Source organism: Cuculus canorus, chromosome 7, assembly GCF_017976375.1.
Source record: "Cuculus canorus isolate bCucCan1 chromosome 7, bCucCan1.pri, whole genome shotgun sequence".
Taxonomy (NCBI): Eukaryota; Metazoa; Chordata; class Aves; order Cuculiformes; family Cuculidae; genus Cuculus; species Cuculus canorus.
Window position 1 is genome coordinate 7,846,620 of NC_071407.1, and position 18,763 is coordinate 7,865,382.

At 37.5% G+C, this 18,763-nt stretch overlaps 1 protein-coding gene across 4 annotated transcripts in view; it reads left to right on the forward strand.

Moving 5' to 3' along the window:
* The window catches only part of CTNNA3 (catenin alpha 3), a 470,553-nt gene that overhangs the window by 82,323 nt on the left and 369,467 nt on the right, over positions 1-18,763 (forward strand). For all 4 annotated transcript variants that reach the window (XM_054071284.1, XM_054071288.1, XM_054071285.1 and 1 more), the window contains exon 6: positions 17,061-17,324. In XM_054071284.1, coding sequence (XP_053927259.1) covers positions 17,061-17,324 — 264 coding nt within the window. The remainder of the gene's footprint in view (positions 1-17,060; positions 17,325-18,763) is intronic.

Sequence of the window (18,763 nt, forward strand, 5' to 3'; positions counted from 1 at the left end):
GTTCTGCTTGTCCTTCCTCCACAGCAGTAGAACTCCACACAGTCCTGCCCTGCTCCAGTGGGGGGTCCTTCCCACAGAATACAATTCTTCACAAACCTCTCCAATGAGAATCCTTTCCCATGCGCTGTGGTTCTTCACGAACTGCTCCAGTGTGGTTCCCTTCCATGGATTGCAGTCCTTCAGGAATAAACTACTGCAGTGTGGGTCCGCCATGGGGTCACAAGCCCTCTGAGCAGCGGGATCTGAATTGGAGCTGGCTGGCATTGGCTTTGCTGGACACAGGGGAAGCTTCTAGCAGCTTGTCACCGAAGCCACCCTTGCCAGCCCCCTGTGCTACCAAAACCTTGCCGTGCAAATGCAATGCACAGTATATGGAGCTTTCATTTGAAGACCAGAGGTTCAAATCTGATTTTTTTTTTCTGTTTGTTAGAGATGATGCATCTGTTCAGTCTTACTGTAAATCATCTCTGTCCATTTATTAGTCTACCAGTGCCCATGTCATAATTATTTTAAATTAAGCAGGAAGCGTGTCTCTAGTCCCATGCAGGCCGATGACATCACTTGTGTTTTCAGTTAGATTTATGTAGTCCTTTGCTGAATCAGAGCCTGAGTAAGAGAATGACTTCGGTAGAGAGTAGGCACTAAGTCTCTCCTGAATGAGATCCCTTTGTTATCTTAAAGTTATTTCTAAAAAATGCTACTTGAAAAAAAAGAATGAGTTTTGATGACTTTGAAACAGTTATTTCCCAATGTTAATGGATAAATAGGTAGATAGTCTATTAAAAAGTTCTGTACCTCTCCCTGGAGAGAAGCTGCAGAATAAATTATTACTTAACCTAACAATAAAGTGTGGGTCAATTCTTTGAAAATAAATTATTCCTCATTTGAAGGTCATGCTGTGGCTGGGACTATTTCCAGCTCAATGATTAAAAGCTTAGTCATCCTCTTCAGGTTCTCCTGGATTAGTGCCCTATGTATGGGAACAGAGTCTGAGCTTGACGTGGACCAATAGGATAGTCTATTGGCCTGTGTATTGATAAGGAGCCTTTTGAAAGGGCAAATTATTAGCAACATTCATTTTTATAATTTTTGTTGTCTTTAAGAACACTTACATTTTTCAAGCAATTTTTCTTTACACACCAAAAGCAGCTAAAACATGTTTTACTGATTTATCCTCTCGAAGTTTCTCTTCCTCCCTTTCCCCCTTCTGTTTTATAACATGAAAGAACAAACCTGTTTTCATTTGGAATTGAAAGCTTAGGAAAACATGGATTTGGTAGTTATACTTTCTGTCTGAGTTTCCAGTTGCACAGAAAGGTTCTGAATTGTTGCTTCACTCCAGACCCTTCCTCTAATCGGACAAGAAACGTGTTCATTTGTCGGAGGGCACAGCTCTCACTGGTTTTCCAGCATTCTCTGTTAACCTCATCCATGTCCCGCTCAGAGCAAGTTAGAGCTCAGAGGGTTTCTGTTCCCCGTGTGATTTCTCATCAGAGAGGGGACAATAAGACAGTACATAATTCTGCTTTGAGCTACACCTTTGCAAAGCTTTCTAAAAGCTACTAATTAATCCTTGCAGGTTTTGGTTAAGTGCTGAGTAGTAACGTTACTAAAGTTTGCACACTGTGGTAGCCTTTGGGAAGGAGGAGGAGATCCCCCATATCTGTTGGAGAAGTTAAGCAGCCTTATTTGGAAGCAATGGTAATTATAGCATTATTTCTAGAGGGGACTAAGGACTGTTGCCGTTCCTCCACACATCCTAACCTTTTTGCACAACCAGTTTGACCCAGAATTTTTACTTGGGAAGGACGTCCTTTGATTCAGGCAGTCTGTGATGCACCACACTCTTGCGGCAGTGCTGATAACACAGCAGCTGCGGAGAAACGGTGCCTAGATACTCTAATTGTAAAGACAACTGACTTTCACTGCCCTAATCTTGTAATATAAATTATATATTGTAAACTGGCTATGTAGTTTTCTGACTTTTTTTTTATGTATATCTATTTCTGCCACTTTTTGCAATTTACTGAAACTGTAAGTTTAGCTGTGTAATAAAATGTGTATTTTGATTTTGCTAGTTACTCTCTAATTACTGTAAATGGTTGTGATTATCACAAGTGGAATATTTGGAATTATTTTGTTATGATAGAAAAATAATGTTTATTAATTTTAAATAACGTTTAAAGTTACATTAACAAAGATAATAAATTGTTTTTTTTTTCTTCATTATCTGATACAACTGTAATTATCGAAACTGTTTGTCAGTGGGAACTGTTTTTTGGCACTCTCCTATGGCATTAACAGGGTGAATCAGCAGTGGAATTGTACGTATTTCACTGGCTTTCACAAACAGAGTTTTCAGGGCTGTGGCTGTTTAGTACAGTGCTCAAAAGAATTTCAAATGTTTTACGTTTGTGATAGTTTCTATGCTGAAGTAATTGATGAGACCGATTTTAAATCTAGGAGTTGGCATTCTGTCACTGCTTAACAAGGACAAATTATTGTTGTCTATATTAGAAGAAGAGTGTCTAAAAATCAGGAAAAATACAATAACAGACATTCCACAGCTGTTGTGTGGGTGTTGTAAGCCGAATAAGTATACAGAATACAGGTGTATGAATTTTAAGGATCTTTTTTTTGGGGAGGGTTGGTGGTTGGTAGTGTGTGAATAGCACTTCAACAGAAGAATATTTTTTTTGTAATTCTGTAGAGAGAATGTGGGATGAAGAACATTGAAATAATGTTGGAAATGTAAGCAATTTTTAAACAGATTTCTTTAGTTTTAGTAGATGTTTCCTTAAAAAAAAAAAACAAAACCAAGAAAAAACAAAATCCAAAAGAACAAAAAAAAAAACCCAAACGCAATAAAAATCTCACTAAGAAAGACGCCAATGCAAAAAGAACCCCCAAAATTGGGAAATAAATGGCTTAGAATGAGATGGGAATAGTTTTTATTCATACCCGATTAGCATGAAAACCACTTGCACTGAAGGATTATTTAGCTTTTGAAGAATATGGTTGCCAAGGTGCTGCCAGACTGTGTGTGCAGAACCTTCTTCTTCCCTCTGTATCACAAGCTGTGGAGGGAGTGCCCGGTACAGTTGGCTTCTTCAGAGCCTCACAACAGTCTGTAGGCTTGCAGTGATCCAGATGGCTTTTGTTCCTGTTTGTTCTTTTCTTCTCCATTAGATGACTCCAGTGCCAGTTGCTATTCTTTCCATTTCTGCAATCATGAAGAAGATTGAGATTTCTTTTTTCGCTGTTACTATTACTGATATCCGCGGATGTCCTGTAGCAAGCTTTCCTAAGTCTACTACAGCGCCATATATTTACAAACTCCTACTGCCTCCTTCTAGTCCATTCCTTTCTCCCCTGAGCCTGATCCTGCTCAAGTGAACAAAAAGCAGAACATGTGGCTAAATTGATTTATCCATCTGCTCAAGATTTTTTTTCTTCTTTACATGTAGTTTCTTTTATCTATTTATAACGTGACCTGTGAGTGTTATGTGGTGTCCCTTGCGTTAGTGTATGCTCAGGCTCTGATCCTAGCTGCTACTATGCAATCCTACAGCGAGTTGTTCCAGCAGAGGAGTAGAGTTCCTTTATCTCTTCTCTTAAAGAGTTAATATTGTAGAATCAGAGTATGGTTCTCAAATTTAATATCTTTGGTCAGGGGAATAACCTATAGAACTCACTTTTGCATCTCATGTGAAAGAAGTTTATATTAGAAATGTTGGAACTTTTTTCCTGAGTAAGAACAACTTCTCCAATATTGTGTGAAAATTAACTATGATAATAAAACACAAAAGATGTATTCTGTTTCAGAAGGCAGTTATGCTTCTTAGCTTTGAAGTCTGGGTCTCTGAAGGATTGCGCTTTTAAAGATTGTGTTCACTTTTCAGAAATGATGTTCTAATAATAATCTAAAAAGTAAATTGATTAGGCAGCCGTTGAGTATGATTTGTCATTTTAACAATGAGGTATTGTCTTATGAAAAAAGATTTAATGCTGCATTAATCTATCACAAGAATAATCTAGAAGAAAGGAAACATTCAGATATGTTATTTTCCTGTTAAATAAACTTCCTAAGACAAAAGAACTCCACCGGAGTTTTTCTAGAAATATAATTCACGGTCCCGAGATTGTAAGATATTAGATTGTAGTGTGGCTTAGGGTGGATTAAGATATAATATGGTGTGTTCTAGTCTCAGCAACCCAGGAAATTACACCACTCATCCAGAATTATAAATGAAAAGCACTCTGCATGCTTGAAGATCTTAGAATATGTGAATGTGCTGCAAAAAAAAAAGACTGATACTGTAATGAGATGAAAGTAATAAAATTCAAATTAATTGGGCAATACTTAACTAGTCAGTGAAAGAAATGCCTGAGTCAACTTCTTAAAAAACAGATCCAGAAATATGAATGATGACTCTGTTTATATTATGGGATTTTATCCACATTTTTTTTCAGAGGCATATAGCAGTTTTTCCTTGGCTTGAGGGGGTTTTCAGGAGTATAAAGTCACACAAAGTCCTGATGCCTAATTATTAAGCACTTGCTGAGCACGTGAAACTAAGTTTCTGCATGAAACATGGAAACAAAAATTTTTTAAATGTTACATGGATCAAGAAATTGTTTGGTCATGTGAAGTACAGCGCTGCTTAGATTCACTTTGCTACTGAGGCCTTGCAAACTGAAGTCTAAGGGGGAAGGTTTTGTCTATGGTAGTAGTTTCAGTGATGGTCGCTGAGCCTCTGTTGACATCGACCATGTTTTCCCTTCATTGACATGTAGCTGGTTAGAAGGGATGAGTCTGTTGCAGAGGAAACCAGGAGACAGAAGAACTGAGATTTCTGTGTTCTCTGACAGCTAGGATGTTGGAATCTGTCTTTTCCCCTTTATCAGAAAGGACTGCTGTGTTTACCTGTCAAGTCACATGCCCCGAGAAGATCTTAATCTTCACGAGACACAATGTGGAGTCTTGATGGCCGTATGTGGTAGTTTACTATATCTGCTGTTCCTTCTGCTTGTTGCCTTTGACTTTTCCCCCTACCTCTGTCCTTAATTTAGTATTTCTGCTTTTTAGCTTATTTTTCTTCCCTGTTTTCTTCATCTTTGTACGCTTATCAACATATTTTTCCTTCATTTTCCTCCTCATTTTTGCTTCCCCTAATGTATGTCAGAGCGTATATCTCCATCATAGTCTCTCTCATTCTCAAAAGCTTGTGGAGAATATGTGAGGACAGGAGGAAATGACTTCCCTTGACTGGTTATAATTGACTAACTTCTGCTGTGTGATATGTAGCCATATTGTTGTGGAGTCTTTTCTTCTTAAAGGTCGGGGAAGGTGGGTTTTGGTGCACAAGTCTTGTTCATGGCTGTAGCTGTGAGCAGCAAAGGGGCTGTCGCTGCAGGAGGCTGATAGAGCAGATCAAACTATGGGCTGATGTTTCGGTGAGAAAAGTATGTGGCAAGTACAGGAAGTATCTAAGAAGTATGTAAGAGGTACGATTTCTGATGATGGATAGGCTTTGATGGGTTACAGATAGAAAAACTAAGAGAACATATACACCGCAAACCATCAAGCCTCCAAAGGCTAACGTGGCAATTCTAGATAATTGCTTTAATTCTGTAGAGTTTTGGATTTTACTTTGTGAGAATTAGCCAGACTATGCACTGAGTGACTAACTGGAAGAACGGTATGTTTGCTTCAATATGATGTATTATAATTATTGCGGTGGAATAACTTACTTACTTAAAGAATAGTTTTGAAAACAATTTAGATAAAATTGCTTTTTCACATTGAGTTTGTGACATAAGCTGAAAGTTAAAAAGGATTTTCAATGTGACAAAATAAATAAGGAAGAGATGGTAATACTGACTTTCTGCTCCTTTATCTTGTCCACCCTGGTGTGCTTATGTGATGTGGCTTCTTTGCCAGAGCGACAGGACAATTGATTTTGTTTTCTACTCTATGAAAAGTGCCCTAACCATTTTTCTGCAGAGTATTTTGTACTTGATCTTTATTGTCGCAACTGCAACTTTACATAACATTAGGGGAAGCAAATTTTAAGCCAGTTCTTAAAAAAAAAAAAGCAATACTATAGTATGTAGTACTATAAGTACTATATAGTGTTCTGACTGTATTAACATGGGGAGAATGCTTTTCTTAGCCTTTAAGTTGAAAGTACTTGAACCCATCTTTTCTGTAAGCAAAGAATCAAATAAGATAAAACATGCTCACCTCCAGATACATATCTGGTGTGATCAGTTTTAGCCCAAACTATTCATTTGTCAAAATTATGAGCAGCTGAAAGCAGGTTTTTCTGTAATGGAAAATGTTACACAAGCCAATGCAGAGCAAGCCAATTTGTCTTTCACGTTTTATATCTCACCTGTATTCTGTGGTTTTTTTTTTTCATTGTTTCTCCAAACTTAACTGGAATTTTAAGTTCTACATGGTAGAGGAGAGAGATCTGTGAAAATATATCCTCCTCCTACTTTGTCAAATTTGTGGGATGTGGTGTAGTTAGCCTTTCACCATTACAGATTTTGCATGTCCTGAATAGTGGGATCTTTCTGTGTCAAAGATACAGAAGCAGGACCTTGAAGTACTTTGAGGTTAGTAATTTACATGTATATGGTTTTGTGTCTTCCACAGCAAGAAACTGCTTATTCTTTACCCTGATGGGGACCATCGAAGCAGGTCTTGGTTATTACATAATTCCCTAAAAAGGAAGATTCCTGGGTTTTTCCATAAAACTACGGATTATTCGCTTTCAGCACTTGAATAATGAAAGTTAGTATCCTATTTTAGATGAAAGACACCTCCAGAGATCTACTCCAATGTTTTGCTTAGTGCAGGGCTAATTGCTAAGTTAGATCGGGTTGCTCAGGTCCTGCCTGATTGACTTCTGAATGTCATTAAGGATTAAAATGTCATAGTCTCTCTAGGTCCCTGTTGCACTGCATCACCAACTGGCAGCAAACTGTTTCCCTTTCTGTAAGTTTTGGTGGCAATTTGCTTCCCTCTCATCCTTTAGCTGTGAATTTCTGAGAAGAGTCTGGCTCCAAGTTATAAATGGGATCGCTCACTTTGAGCAACATTCTCTTTTCAAGGCTGAGCAAACCTAGTACTTACAGCCTCATGCTGTGTGCTCCAGCACAGCTAACAATCCTGACTGCCTTCCACTGAACTCTTGAAAACTTGACAAACCTGAAAGCTTGTGATTTATTTTTGAGGAAGCATAAAATAAACCTATCTTCCTAAAATTTTTGAAACTAATCTGCACAAAATCATATGATAACTTCTGGTTTTGCACCTTTATTATGATCCAGGAAAGGAGAGAAATTCTGATGTTATTATTAACCTCTTCCATTTTCTTTCTTACATAAATAATTTGGGATTTTGAAATAAATTTTTACCATAAGCACTTGCAGTATTTACTGAAGATTGTATCATTTACAATTTATAAGGTTCTGGGGTTTCAGTAATATCAATGAGGTGTCTTTTCATTCAACAGGGGGACAAATAGCTTATTTAGAAACACTTAAGTCTGAGTACTGTAAATATTTCTCACCGAAGAAGGCTGTCCTAGATTCCCTAAATTGTCTGAGGTCCTCACAGTATTGTACTTTATAATGAGAAATGCTACTAATGAGAACATTTTCTCAATGTAAGAAATGACCTCTACCATTTGTGCAAAAATGCTAATCACAGAAATGAGTGTATTCTATTAAGGCTTATTATGCTGAGGGGAGTTTATAAGAAAAATAATAAATTGCTCCAAAACAAGAGTTTGAGAATACGGAGGATAATTGTACTTAAACAAAACCCTTGAACTTGAAACTTCTCAAGCAGTTTAATTAGATGACTTTCTAGATGTTATAATTCAAAAGTCTTCTTTCGCACTGTTGATATTATCATTAAAAAAAAAAAAAAGAAGGAAAAAAAAAAAAGGGAAAACCAAACCAAACTAATTCTGATAACAATTTTTAGCTTTTGTGTGACTGAATTTCTTATAGAACATTCAGTTTGGAAAAATGGAAATTATATATTGGAACTATTCTGATTTTCTTCAACAAAATAATAATGAAATGTCTTCTTTCAGATCAGCTTACCTCGGCTGGGTTGTTTTTCACAGGATTTGAATGTCTTATTTCTCCTATATTTAGAGATTAGGAAAACTGCTCTGCTTTAAGGGACCATATAAGAATTGGACTATGGGGGTTAGCTGTCAATTGCTACGACGCCAGAAATTACTGAGACATTTCAACTATAAAAAAATTTGGAAGCTGACGTATCAGTTACAATGAAGTTTAAACTACTTTTAACAGACAGCAGACTCTTAAATTAATGGACATAATAGGCAGTGCAGTTCCAGACTGATCTCATCATTGTGATTCCATAGATTTTGAAATTACATGTGTTAATAAAGATGTTATTACAGAATGCTTTTTTTAATAAATAAAACTGTTAAAATGCTTGTTGTCTGAAAAAAGAACCCCACAAAAAATCGGAAGTTTCCCCTCATTTTCTGAATCAAAACCACAGACTGATAAGTTGTATTTCCTCCTTAGTGAAAAATTGACATCTTGTTCATCCCTTAAAAATCCATTGTTCATTGTTCACAAATAAGCAATCAGGTATAATTGTTGGGTAGTCCTATGACTTTGGACTCAAAACTTTGGATTTCTTCTGTAAAATTAATGAAATTCTACAGTTTTTAGTTACAAGTTACAGCGTAGACCATTTTTATAGCTACTGTGTTATACTGCATCATCTTATGGTATTGGGTCGTACTCATGCTGCTCACACTATGCTGTGAAGGTGATGCAAAATTCTCTCAAACATAGAGAAGAATAAGAGCATATGATGTGGTGGCTGTCAGTACTGTTGGTAGGGATGCATCTTGAAAAGTCCAACTGTTTAAATCTTTGTCCCTAAGGTTTGCATCTTGTGGGTTTGCATAGCGTACATATGTTGTGTGCTATAAATTATCTGATCAGTACAATACTTTCCTGATTTTTCTCAATGCATATTCCATGCAAAATATAAATGCTAATAATTAACTTTTTGCAACTTTCTTATATTTATTTTTATAAAACTCTCTAGCATTTATGCTTTTTTAATTTCATTTGACACTGGTAAGAATTCTGCATTCTCCATTGAAGTGCCATCAAGGAATACAAATAAAAGGTCTAATCTAAACAGCACCTATGTAACGATGATTTCTAATTTTTATAGTAATATTAAAACAAAGAAATCAAGTTCTGTATTTGCAGCATTCTTTGACAGACACTGATGCTGTAAATTATACAGCTGTTCGTCCTCTGTATGGATTTTGTAGTACTCACAGCAATTTATAGGTCCAGAGTGCAGCTGCTGGAAGTCATTTATTCTCAGTTCTGTATTAAATCTATCATAGTCAAATGCATTAACATTCAGTACAGAGCTCAAGGGCTTATGGCTTTTTCTTTCTTGCTTTGAGTTGCTGTCGTGTGTTTGCAAGGTATGCAGAAAACATTAAAAATTTAAACTGATATACAAGAAAAAAAAGGAAACAGTATTGTCCATTATAAATACTTGAAACCAGCTGATTTTTGTGATTTAAGCTGAACAGCAAAATCAAAACCTACCTTTAATGCTTCTGAAATCAGTAATGCTAATAAGCTTGTTTTGATGGATTAGCACTTCAGTTCCATATATTTGAGTGCCATTCTACCCATGTCAATTTTATGTCTTCATCTTACAGGAACTTAAATATTCCCTGCAGTGTTTGAATTCTGTGCATCTTAAGTGAGTATTTGAGGCTGTCATTGATTTACTTGATTCAGCTTGTTTTAGTTTTGTGATTTTTTTTTTTTTAATTAGAAAAAAATGAAACTATCTTATTCTAGATATTTGGGAAATATTTATAATGAATGTCTAAAAATAGTTAAATTGTAACTGAGTTTGACAGAAGAGTACAGGCAAGGGCCATGAGTATTTGTTGAGTATATAATCTGTGAGAAAACATCAGTTGGAACAGGCTTCCTGATTTGACAACTATGTACCTGCTTGTTGCTGATTTTTTACGTCTTTCATATTGGGATATTAAATCTAGGAAAACTGAACTATGCTCTGTTCAAGAGCAGGAGAAGCCTGTACCTAGGGGAACCTGAGCTGATTTGTTGGAGAAAGATATTTTGAACTCTTGTAGCAGATGGAATACATTTAGATGTGATTGTATGTATAGAAAGAAGGCTAAACCAGGGCAAGCTAAATGTGAAAGATCTATTTGTTTAGTGTTTGCTAAACTCTGTGTCAGTGAAAATGCTAGTGAACCATATATAACATGATCTTCTGCTACTAATAGTCTTACTGAAGTTGTTTCTAAGTAGGCTAATACCAGTAAGTCTGAGAATGAATCAAGTTTTCAAACTAATATTCCCCAATCCAAATTTTGAAATCTCAAAAAAGAAGCAAGTAATAAAATAATCACATATGGTATTATGAGAATTTAATAAATTTACAGACATAAGTAATAGTAGATCAATGTCATTCTGCCTCATTTTTCAATGTTCTGCATTGCTTATGCTGTATTCCTTTACTTACATAGACGTGTATGCACAGATTCCTTGTCTATGGAAAACTGTAATAGTTTGCTAGAATGTTAAGCTTTACACTAAATTAGAAATTATCTTGACTACCAGAAATATGCGTCAATCTGAGCTCTTTTCTCTCAACGATCAATGTTAAGGACAGATTATTTGGCTTAAAGTGCAAGATGGCATTTTAAACAACACAGATCATACACAACACATCTCTGAAACTGTTACACCTACCACCTCTTCAGGAAACAGATTTGTCTCCATGTCCCCTTAAGAGCTGAGCACTGAAAGCGAAGAAATTTTAGGTAGGAAAAGAAAATTATGCCACTGGACTGCTGAAAATTTTAAACTGTATTTGACAGCAGCATAAAGAGAAGGTGTTCCTTAGGTAGAAATCTTAACAAAGAAAGAAATTGCTGCTTTACTTATTTTTTTCTTTACAAAGAAAAGGTTTCTGCTTTACTCATTAAATTGTATAACAGGACTGTAGGCTGCTGCTGCCCTACTTTTTTTTCGTGCTTCTACACTGGCTATCCTAATTTTGCATGCTCGGAATTAAGTAGGGTTGGTATTTCACCAACTCCATAATCCATTATTCCTGCACCTTAGTCTTCCTTACACTTTTTTGCTCTCAGTCTTTCACGTTGTATCTCCCTTGCTTTCATCTTTTTAAATTAATCTAAGTTTCTGCTGTATTTCCACACTCTTTTCTCTTGCTTCATCTCCTTCACATCTTTGTTACCTGTCTCCTTCTCTTCAAGATGTGGTAAGGACTTCTGGAGCTTCCAAACTTCAGAGTCCCCTCCTTGATGAATGCTTCCTGCTCTAGTTCCAGGCAAATTCATTCGTGACAGATGTGACTGTAACTATACTGGGAGAAAACCTTTGTGAGCTAATATATATTAAGTGGTATGTGTTTGTAGAAAAAGGATTGCTGGACTTTAAGAAAAAATCTTACATTAATTTTTACAGGGAAAAATTGCTTTACTACCTTTCAAAATCATCTAACAGGCTGATAGTTAACAGAGCAGGATCTTAGAAATGTGGGGACCGAAACCTGAAATAATGGATGGAAAAGTGACAGCAAGCTGTTGCTCTGTCATCTGTAACTGGGCTAGAAGTTGTTGAAGCATGAGAGAGACAGAATATTGTGCAGTAGTTGCAATCTGATGCAACAAAGTCATCAAAAGAAACTATTTTCCCTAGCTGAACGGCAAATTCTGAAGAACGGTAGTAAGCTTAAAAAGGTGGGATGTTAACTAGTTATGGGCATTTTTTGATACTTTGCATAAGATAGGTTTGTTTTTCCATGGTATTATATATCAGTTTGAGTATGATTGATAATAAATAGGTTTAGATACAGGGGGAAAGTTGCAAGGATTCACTTCTGTTGGGAACCTCATTCCTGTAAATGTTTCCTGCTCTAAGTTGACCGAAAGTTAGAGTTGTAGGAAGACAGTGCAGAATCTACTTAGAGGATATTAATTAAGATATAGTCCTATGAAAACAATGACTTGGCTTTGTAGTGTAACGCTTCTTATGTTGTGCATTCATGCATGAGGTTTGTGCAAACTCTGCCTCTAGCGTATAGTCATGCAGAGTGCAAATATTTGTATGTGTATAAACACGTGTATATGTGTTTATATATACATAATGTATGTGTACTCTGTATACGTGCTGCAGTGTAGTTTAGCAAGAGACTAAGTACTGGTGATGACTTCTGAAGTCAGAAAAAATAAGTCTAGAGGCTAGTTAAAACCTTTTAGTAGACAGTTAGCTTGATATTCCTGACAATCAAGCACATACTCTATTTCTGCTTTGTAAAGCCAGGTTTGTATTTTTGTCTTCAGGCTTGGTCAATCTATAAGATACATCTTTTTAAAAGGCTTAATTCCGGGGTGCCTGTAAACCCTGGTGTTTTGGGGAATGTCAGTGTTGCAGCATTGTCTATCTATTGGAGAAGAGAAATGAAGAAGGAAAAAATTTTTTTGTGGAGTGTAACACTGTTAATTTATTTCATCTACCTGCTTGGACTGCACTTCTCCCTGGAAACCTATGTATTTAAAAAGAAAAAGCAAAGTGCAAACAAACTAGCTTTGGGACTGCATGCCTTCTCTGTGAAGGAGTAGAGGAGATACTTCTAAGAAGAGTTTCTAGTGAGTTTCCATCTCTATGCCACTGGAAAATCTAATCATTTGCATTCTAGAGGTAATAGTAGGATTTTGATTCAGTCAATGAGAGATGCACAAAGGTGTGTTTAATCAAATGCCTTTGATTCAGTGCTATTCTGAATTTACTGGCATAGCTCCTCAGTGGTGTTTAACTTGCTGTGAATGCATGTAAGGTGACCTTTTACAGTCAGTGTAGTACAGCTAGTGATCTAGTGATGTTTTGTTTGAGCTAACAAAGCCATTCTCCTAAGTCAGGCATTTTACCCAATATGTGTTTGTGTCTGTCTTTTGTACGGTTCCAGTCACTTGTGTAGGTCATCAGTTCAGATGTACGGTTAAAAGCCCCACATGGAGGAGAGGGGCTGTCAGGTCGTGTTGTTCAACCTCCATAAACCTATCATTTTGTAGAGCAGGCAGGATCAGCTTCATGATGGAGTTTATCATGGGTGATCCGTGCTGGCAAATGCGTATCAGTTTGGAAAAATGTATTGTGGTGGTGCAGCGAGGGCTGGCTGCTCTCAGGGGCAGGGACCCCACCAGCCAGCTCACCTGTATCGAGGAGAGCCGGGTATGCCAGCGATGGTAACCAGGTTCAACCAAGAGTCCTGATCACCAGGCAAGTGTTGATGAGACAAGTCAGAGGACAAGCTGGGAAGTCAGTTCATGAATCAGATTGATGGTCAGGTCTGGTGAGGGTAATCGTGTAAGAGACAGGCCTGTGATATCTCAGAAGGACCACAGTGTCAGGGCAGGATTGGGCTGAGGACATCAGTCTGTGGGCTATGATTTGGATTGGGGAGGGCATGGCTAGGCTGGAGGGCAGCTGTGGCTGAGCTGGACTCCTACAACATAGCTCAGACAGAAACTGCAGGTCCTGGAGTGAACTGAGCTGAGGCTCCAGGGTCAGGAGTGGATGGAGCTCCCAGCAGAGGCTGGGATGGGTCTCTGAGCCCCACTGATGCTCTCAGGGCCCTGACAGGTACAAGCCTTTAAAACCTGTGTGACAGTAGTGTTGCCTTGGAAGGTCTGAAGAGCCGTGTGGCAGTCAGTATCAAATCCAGGTCTTTTTCACTGTCTTATTTGTGAAATATTTTGTTTTCCTGAATAAGCCTACACAGTGCTTAGGAAATGTGTAAACTTGAGCCCAAGATAAACAGTGCATGAATGCCCTTGGAGGAGTTTGAGCTTCGTTATTGTCTTTGATTCACCAAATACATGAAGTTTGGCCATGACTTTTGACTGAAAGCTGAATGCTGAAGCCCAATTCTAAGCTGTAACAAATAATACTTTTGTCCCCTAGCCCCACAGTAGTATGATATTGTGAGGGTTTGTATGTCTGTTTTCATGGATGTAGAATTTGGTTTAATGAATCTGTCTCTGCAAAGAGTGAGCTAGGGGACTGCAGCACTCTTTATTTGAAGCTGCCTTTGTAAACCTTGTTTTCACTGCAGCCGGTGCAAAATATGGCACTGTGATTTACACCCACAGCGATACCTGGATCCCATAAGCTGTGCTGATACACTCAGTGAAAAAGAGCTGGCTTCCTGGTGTATTGTGCTGTCAAACTTTAAATGTATTAACTGTCATAAAGAACATTTTCTTTTTTCCTCTTCTTATCAAAGTAGTGCAACCAAAGCTTAAATTTTCCATTCTAAGTCTTCTTGTCCATTCCCCGTGTTTGGCTGGAACAACCCTCAGCTGAGAATCTGCGTCTATTCATTCATTTTCTACTCTTATCAGGGACAACAAGGAAGGAAGACAAAAATACGTCCCAGAAGTGGCTGGGACAGCAGGCTCAGGAAGTAACACTACACTGGGACTCAGCTTGGCAATGTTGGAGACAGGATTATCTTTGATCTCAACTGGTCTCCTATGACATATCTAGAGCTCAGTGGCTGACGTAGTATGGAAGGACATATCTGAGACCAGTGGAAATAGTCCACTACTCTAAAAAGCAGTTGGAATAAGAGGAAAGTGGTAAGCTGTCAAGAACATAGAAAAATAGGCTAAAGCTCAATAATGTGGCTGCACTATTTACATATGCTGAGATATTATGGGATGAAAAGAGTTCCGTTTGTCTTCTGCCTCTGTGCAGGTGAAAGATAATCTATCCATACTTACAACAATCTTTGAGGAAGTTTACTGCTTCCTTACAAGGAAAGGAGGAGGAACAGGTGTCGATCTCTCTGGTGATCAATGATAGGACCCAAGGGAATGCCAGGAAGATGTGCCTGGGGAGTTTTAGGTTGGATATTAGGAAAAGGTTCTTCACTCGGAGGGTGGTGGAGCACTGGAACAGCTCCCCGGGGGGGAATCAGTGTGCCAAGCCTGCCAGTTTTCCAGAAGCACTTGGACAATGCCCTCAGACACATGGTGTGAATTTTGGGGTTGTTCTATACAGGGATAGGAGTTGGACTAGATGATCCTTGTGGCCCCTTCCAACTCAGGCCATTCTATGATTCTGTGAATCCCTGAGTAACAAGAAAACATAGTTGTAGTATGTGTTCTCCTGTTCCTTTTTTCTGGTGCCATGCTTTGCAGCTGTTTCAATCCTGTATGTGCATACTTTTTTTTTTTTATGATTTTTTTGCATGCTTGAGTAATGTGTCTCATTGCATTCTGTGCCAAAATAAACGTAGTATATTTGGGTAAGGGTCAGTACGTACATATTTGATTGAGTACAACTTTCAGTGCAGCTAGATTAGGCACGCTGAATGCTCAGACCTTTACAAGTCTATGGTCTTAGTCTAAGAACTAGTATTTGGATTTGAGCACAGTTGGCAATGAAGTCATGCCTGCACAGGTATGTAATTTATATATTTGTTTACTGAAAATGTAAAAATATGTTAAATATTAATATGCCCAAGAAAATAACGCTGTTTTCAAATGCAAATGATCAGATGTTTAAGCCATTGTCTGTTTCTGTTTAAAGCTCCATTTCTCTCTCTGTCTCTCCTATGTGGTGGTTTTTTTGGTTGGTTTGTTTGCTTTTTACTGTCCCTGAGATTTCCAACTTAGCCTGAGGAAGTAAGATGCAGTCCTATGTCCAATGCATATCTTGCAGTAAATGAGATTTTAAAAACATAGGACTGGTTCATTTAATATTGAATGCTCTTTTCTTCAGCCATAAACTTACAAATTTTATGCAGTGAGAAGGGTACAGTGATGCTTTTGTAAATAATGCATATAGAGCCTGATGCAATGCAAAGGAAAATAATTAGAAAGACTTCAGCTTGCTTTAAAGCAGGCTACAAGCAGTTTGTATGCATTTTGTTGTTCATTCTTCATTGTGCCTCTTCTCATCATTGAAGCTGGTGCCACAGGCTTTTATTGTTCTGATGTGCTATTTTCCCTTCTTTTTTCTATTTCTCTTGAATTTAACTGTCTCCTTCACCCAAGCCATTTTGCAAATATCTAGTGGATTTTTTTCAAAGTGTTGAGAATGTCTAGAGGAAAATAGGATGAGACAGGAGGCTCCTTAAATCTTGATGTTGATTGGATGGTTGTCCTGAAGTCTGTAACTTTCATCTGTCCAAATAACTGCTCCCAAGCTTGATTCCTAGAAACGGTTAAATTTGACTTGGCAGCTCTGTCAAGCTGTGTGTCCCTTGTTGTCTGGGTGGGAAGGAGGCAGTAGAATTTCCAGATCTGGGGAAGAAGTGAGGAACAAGGTGGGTGTGGTAAGATCCTTGAGTGCTTGAAGTGTGTGCATAGTAGGGGGAGAGGAGAAACAAGCAGTGGCACTTCACAGACATTGCTTCTCTCAAGCACCTTTTTCATTTCTGCACCTTCCATGCCTCCCATTACCCAGCAGTACAAGAGTCTTATCCCTAACTTGCTGTTCTATCTTCAATGTGCTCTGGATATGTGCTGGTGGGGCAGTGAAGTAGATACAGGATATTTGTTTAGATGCAACAGTTACAGAATTCCTTGCTTAATCCTGTCTGTGCCTCTGTCCTTCTCTGCTGCTTATGGAGACAGACATGTCTCTGAGGAAAGACGACTAATTTCCAGGCCAGTTTTCTCATATAAATATTGTGCTTAAAAGCAAGCAAAACATGGACAGTTCATGGTGCCGGTTATAAGACGCAACAAAAACTAGTGTTGTCTCTGTTCATTTCTCACGAGATAAAGATGATTCAATGGTAAGTACTGCTGTAGTCCATTTTCACAATCTTTGATGAATTTAACTCGATGTTTTCTTAGAGCAGAGATAGAAAAAAAATTGTTTATACATTACTTGTTAGTTTTGAAGTGCTTTTGGAAATACACATTATGTTCTTTTGCTGACAGGATTTGAAATCTAGCAATCAGCGAGACGAAATTGCTGCAGCACGTGCATCCCTGAAGGAAAATTCCCCTCTCCTACATTCAATATGTTCAGCTTGTTTGGAACATGCAGATGTTGCATCCCTTACAGCCAGTAAGGATTCAATTTGCAATGAAATACAGAACGCTCTCAATGTAATTTCTAATGCTTCCCAAGGAGTTGGAAATAAAATAGGACAACCTACATCTCACACAGCTACTCTTGGAAGTGCACTTGATGAGCTTGAGGTATGTAAACCTGTGAGACTGCAATATTTTTTTAAAAATGTTTTATTTATTTTTTTTAAGTTTACTATTGCTGTCATAAGTGATGGACCTAAAGGTATTCAAATTTGATGCTCTGCTTAGTCCCAGTCTAAGTAGTATAGCTCTAAATTATTTCACTGGGAGAGATCACTTCCTTCAGAAGAGTTTGGAGTTAAGTTTTTATCTATGTTCAATACTTGGTTTCCTTCAAACTGCAGGGAAGAATTAGTTCCCAGTATGTGATGATGATGGAGACAGACATGTCATGGAGTAAGTGGGCAGAACCCCTGAATTTAGTTTACAAATAACAGTAATTATTAGATGATGGTGATCACTACTACCTTGACTGTATTTTAACTGGTACAACACAAATTGAAGTCCTTTACTTCAAATCTTGTCATCGGGAACGTTATGTTATTTATATAAATGAAGTATTTAAAAAACAAATTGTATTTTCTGCTTATCAATAAACAGTGACACAACTAATATGCTTTCTTAAATTGTGCATTTCTGCTTATTTAAGCAAATACTTGGAGGAAGTTAGTTCTTTCTCTACCCCGAGCTGATCCTGACCTTTTGTATGGAGCTTTTCCTTTTTTCTCATGGCTCTTACCACTGTTATTTTCCATTACCCTGACAAAAATGGTAAAAGACATCATGTAAATGAGATTACGGACCATGGTCCTCATCTGGTGTGACTGCTGTAGGCCCAGATCAACAAAAGGAGTGAAAGTTTCTAAAGACATTTACAAGTAGGGGTCTTTTTGGCTGTAAATTTCCAGACTTATCAGATCTTAGCCTCAGAACTCCAATATTGTTGATGCATTTCCAAAGGAATTGATTTTATGACTGATAGTAATAGATTTTGTCTAAAAAGAAAGGTTAGAATATTACACTGAAATATGTCACGGATCTTTTAATGGCAGTTTAGTGATGAAAACAGACCTCTCAGTAATGCTCAAAGTTGAATCCGATGGGTGTTCTCTCCCCCCAAAAAGGAGCAGTCTACAATTGCAATGTTACCCATCATTCTTCCTGGCTTCTCACACTGGGTTTTAAAATTATAGTTTTTAATCTATTTTCTTAACAAATGGGAAAAAATAAGAGGAACATTTAAGAGTAATATATGATTTGTTACAATGAAACTCTGAATGATAAATAATATACTTTAAATGAGAGCTATTATTTACCTGCTTTACTTAAAAATTTTTAAACAAAATTTGGTGAAAGGATTGCATCTTCTGAGTGCAGATGAATTCATCTCGATTGTATGTGAACAGTACCATTTAAATGTTTTTTTTTTTTAAATGTAATTCAATATATTATTGTTTTAAAATTTACAATTTGTGGTAATCAGAAAATGGAAAAAATTGCCTTTTGGGTTGAATTTGTTGTTATAAGGAATCATAAGAACATAGAAG